Raw genomic sequence first — 3,810 nt, 5'->3', positions numbered from 1 at the left:
TTTAGCAAAAGAGTAATCTTCAAATAGGGTTGTCTAAGTGTGTTCGTATCCAATCGGAGTCAAACACGGTCAGTATCCGACTACATGTTTCGACTTATGTGGTAAACATGTTAGTAAGACGGTATCGGAGCATTAAAATGACACACATTCGAGTGTCAGTCTAGTATATTATATTTAAACATTTGGTTTAAATTTAAATTTTCTAACAATTATATTAGAAAATAAAAATTAAATATACGATATTATTTTATCTTTTATTTTTTTTTAATAAAAGGTGGTATTAGGATACCCTGTTCAGATACTGAAAAAACGACCGGGGATATCAGATACCTACATTTAGGGAAATTTGGGATCAAATATCTGATTTTTCCCCGAATCGAGTACCCGACCCGACCCTATTGTCTTGGCCAGTCCTTCATAACTTCGATTAACTTCCTAAGAAATTTATCTATTTCGTTTAATTGAAAGCCTGTAGATACCTGACCCGACCTGAATCTAGCCAGTCCTTTCCTTCATAACTTCGATTAACTTCCTAAGAAATTAATCTATTTCGTTTAATTGAAAGCCGCTGTAGATACCCGACCCGACCTGAATCTAGCCAGTCCTTTTCCTTCATAACTTCATTTAGCTTCATAAGGAATTTATCTATTTCTTTTAATTGAAAGCCATTGTAGAATATGCAAATTCTTGGCAATGACAATCTAGACTCACTTATCCTGAAACACTATATCAGTTTCAAGTGAGTTCAATCAACAAATGACAAATCCTATATGTATATATCTCTACCATTTAGTGCCAAAATTCACCTCACACAAGCTCATTCTGCCACGGCTAGACCTTCCCCTCCGCCTCGTTTGATTTCACCAGTGCGACTGCTTCCTCGTCTAGTTTGTTGCTAGACGAGACCCGTTCCTTCCCACCTGGCTGAGACGAGGCATGACCGTACCATACCATCCCAACCACTGCAATCACCATCCCGACAACCACATGTAGGTTGAGCCCCTCTCGCCCGAAGAAAAGGAAGCCTAGCGTTAGCACGAGGATGGTTTTCATGTGCCCGAGCACTTGGAACGAAACGGCTGTGAATCTTCCTATGCAGATGAACTGGCTTAGATTGGTTCCTATTGCAATGGCACAAGACATTCCAACAAACATCTGTAGATTCGAAAAAAGAGTGAATAATTATACGAAATCATGCTATAGGACTCGCGTTCTTTTTTAACATGCTCACAGTTGATGAGAAGGTGTAGTTGTACGCGTCTACCCTCTTGCTCGTCAGCCAGTAGTCCATGAAGGGCCCGACCAGCAGCAACGATGCAGCCTGGGGTGGTGCCGTGTGGCCTAACAAGTTGAACGAACCAATGGAGTGCTTCCGTTGAAGATAATGAACAAACTGCAACAGAATTGTGAGAAATGTATAAAACACAATTTCATGATTCATTTCAAAGATTTGTTGAAACATGACTTACATACTGCTGCAGAGAAGTGCTCCAAACGGCGATGACAGCAGCGACGAACCCCTTAGCATTAACACTCACGTCGCTGACTGTACAGATCGCCACGCCCAACAGAACGACCACAATGCTCAGCTTGGTGTCCCTCGAGTACCTCACTCTGTCCAGCACGACTTCGAGGAGGCACGAGACAGGGATCATGCTCAGCTTCGCGATCTGATAGAAGCCAAAACACGAGATTAGGAAACATAAATATATATCAATGCCAACAAATGGCTCAGAATTGAGGAGACTGACCTGATAGAATCCGACTGAGTTCCACATCAAGCTCACATTCATCCCAACGATAGAGAAATTCGCAAACAAGACGAACTTCACAAGATCCGACACTGGGAGAGTCGAGCTCTGGATGTATCCATGCCGTTTGAGGATTAGAGTCATCACGGTCGTGGCAGCAAAATGCAGGCCAGTTAAAGTTGTAGCTACAAAATAATAGGCTGATTTTAAGCAATCTTTCTCTCCCATTAAAAGACAAGTATGGTAATGTTGAGACGGGCCTTTTTCTCGTTCGAGAATATGTTTAGAGGGCTAGACTAACATACCGAAAGTGAAACCATAGGAAGCCATCAAGGTTTTATTGACAATGATGATTCCAACTGAGGTGACAATGTTGAACAACCAAGCAGCCAAATCAAGAGCTACCTTGTTTTCCTCCTTGCTTTTTGGAGACATTCTCTTCTGTTTCAAGAAAACAAAATTTCCATAAAATCAGATTGAAGGAAGGGATTTGATAATGTTTCTTTGGTTTATCTAAATCGAGCTCATTTCAATCAGAAAAGGAAATTCTCAAACAAATGTATAATGTAGCATTAGTTAGTTATAAATGAAGTTACAATAACAATATGAAGTCATAAATTCTCTACAACTCAGTCTTCAAAGCCAATTTCTGTGAGATTTTATCAGATGCTACTAATTCATAACCATGAGAGACTTCATTAATGTAGCATTCAAGCATCAATACATCAAGCAAAATTTCATTTTTTTTGACTAAAAATAGATTACATAATGCATTTATTTGAGGGAGAAATACTTGCCACAATTTCAAACAGATAAGCTATTTGCTAGAAGAAGCTGCACTGCATCAGTCCCTTTACCCCTGCACCTGTCCAAGCAAAACTATTTCAATTCAATCCATAGTAAAACATCAATTCTTGAAAACACACACACACACACAATCACTAAATTGTAAGCCTGCTCATCAAATCCAAAAGAGAGAGGGATGGATTCCTCAATTCCCAACCACCATCACAATTTTTTGAGGAATTCAAGCAATTAATACATCAAGCAAAGATTCAAATCAGACTATAAACAGATAAAACAGTGCTTTTAAACGAGAAAGAATGAAATAGATGCTTGCTACAATAAATTTTTTTTTGAAATTTCAACTCAATCAACAATAAAACAGTGCAAAAACCAGTTCTTAGCCAAAACAAACAGCATCACTACTACCAGAAAAGGTCAAAATTTGATCTTTATCTCCTAACTCAGAAAATCCAGAACTAAAATGGAAGTTGACAATAATTTTAGGAACTGAATTTGCTTGTGCATATGATTGGGGATTCAAAAAAGAGCTGATAAACGAGTATATTTACAGAAATCAGTGGAGATATTATGGAAAAACTTGGAATTTGAGGAAGAATTCGAGCCGTCTTGTCAACTAGTCATCTCTCTCTTTCAACGATTATTCTAACATGGGTCGTGACTGCCGGCTTTGGATTTTGATTTGGGAAAGATTGATTTTTCTTCATTTTGTTTTGTTTTTTTGGTGCGTTCATTCACAGCATATACATGAGCTAACTGCAAACTAGGGAGGTCGAAACGGGTACCGCACCCGATTTTGGCCCAAAAGTTAGTCCCGATACCCATCCCGCAGTTAGTCGGGTATTACCCAATATCCGAGTCGGGTATCCTGCACCCGACACCGCGGGTACCCGACCCAAACATTTTTTTTAAAATCTTCTTTTTTTAAATATTATTTGTATATTTTAGATGCTTTTTAAAAATACTCTTGGTGAATGTAATAGTCTAACTTGAAACTTTTTTTTTATTATTTAATTTTGTTGAGAATTGAGAGCAAGCCATGTAATCTTTGATTCTTTGTCTTCGTCTATTTCTAATTTTTAAGTTAAAATTCTTAATCTTTTATATTGTTACACTTATACATCTAAATTCAAGAATAAATTAGGGATAAGATGATTAAATAATCATATGAGCGGCACAAATGCTCATTTGAATAAATTTTAAGAATAATTGAGAACTTATATTTTATTTTTTTTAAATATATGCTTTAAATAAT

The 3,810-nt window shown here is 37.6% G+C and overlaps 1 protein-coding gene across 4 annotated transcripts; it reads right to left on the bottom strand.

Moving 5' to 3' along the window:
* Window positions 1-623: 623 nt before the first annotated feature.
* Window positions 624-3,290, bottom strand: LOC121772319 (UDP-rhamnose/UDP-galactose transporter 6-like). Of its 4 annotated transcripts, none has more exons than XM_042169363.1 (7): window positions 3,107-3,290; window positions 2,549-2,630; window positions 2,057-2,192; window positions 1,752-1,936; window positions 1,470-1,670; window positions 1,232-1,393; window positions 624-1,155 (listed from the first exon to the last, which is right to left on the bottom strand). In XM_042169363.1, the coding sequence occupies exons 3-7, from the start codon at window positions 2,184-2,186 to the stop codon at window positions 832-834; spliced, it is 1,002 nt and encodes a 333-aa protein (XP_042025297.1). In that variant the 5' UTR covers window positions 2,187-2,192; window positions 2,549-2,630; window positions 3,107-3,290; the 3' UTR covers window positions 624-831. The 4 variants fall into 4 exon arrangements, with proteins under 4 accessions (XP_042025297.1, XP_042025294.1, XP_042025296.1 ...); XM_042169360.1 differs by having other exon boundaries at window positions 2,549-2,616; XM_042169362.1 differs by lacking the exon at window positions 3,107-3,290 and adding an exon at window positions 2,964-3,100.
* Window positions 3,291-3,810: the final 520 nt, after the last annotated feature.

This window comes from Salvia splendens, chromosome 16, assembly GCF_004379255.2.
Source record: "Salvia splendens isolate huo1 chromosome 16, SspV2, whole genome shotgun sequence".
Taxonomy (NCBI): domain Eukaryota; kingdom Viridiplantae; phylum Streptophyta; class Magnoliopsida; order Lamiales; family Lamiaceae; genus Salvia; species Salvia splendens.
This window is presented reverse-complemented; position numbering and strand designations above follow the sequence as displayed.

Excerpts from the sequence above, each read along its gene's own strand:
- LOC121772319 (XM_042169363.1), bottom strand. The coding sequence starts at position 2,186 with ATGTCTCCAAAAAGCAAGGAGGAAAACAAGGTAGCTCTTGATTTGGCT. Across the intron at positions 1,937-2,056 it reads TTCCTATGGTTTCACTTTCG|CTACAACTTTAACTGGCCTG; the intron begins GTATGTTAGTCT and ends ATTATTTTGTAG. Across the intron at positions 1,156-1,231 it reads ACTACACCTTCTCATCAACT|ATGTTTGTTGGAATGTCTTG; the intron begins GTGAGCATGTTA and ends TCGAATCTACAG.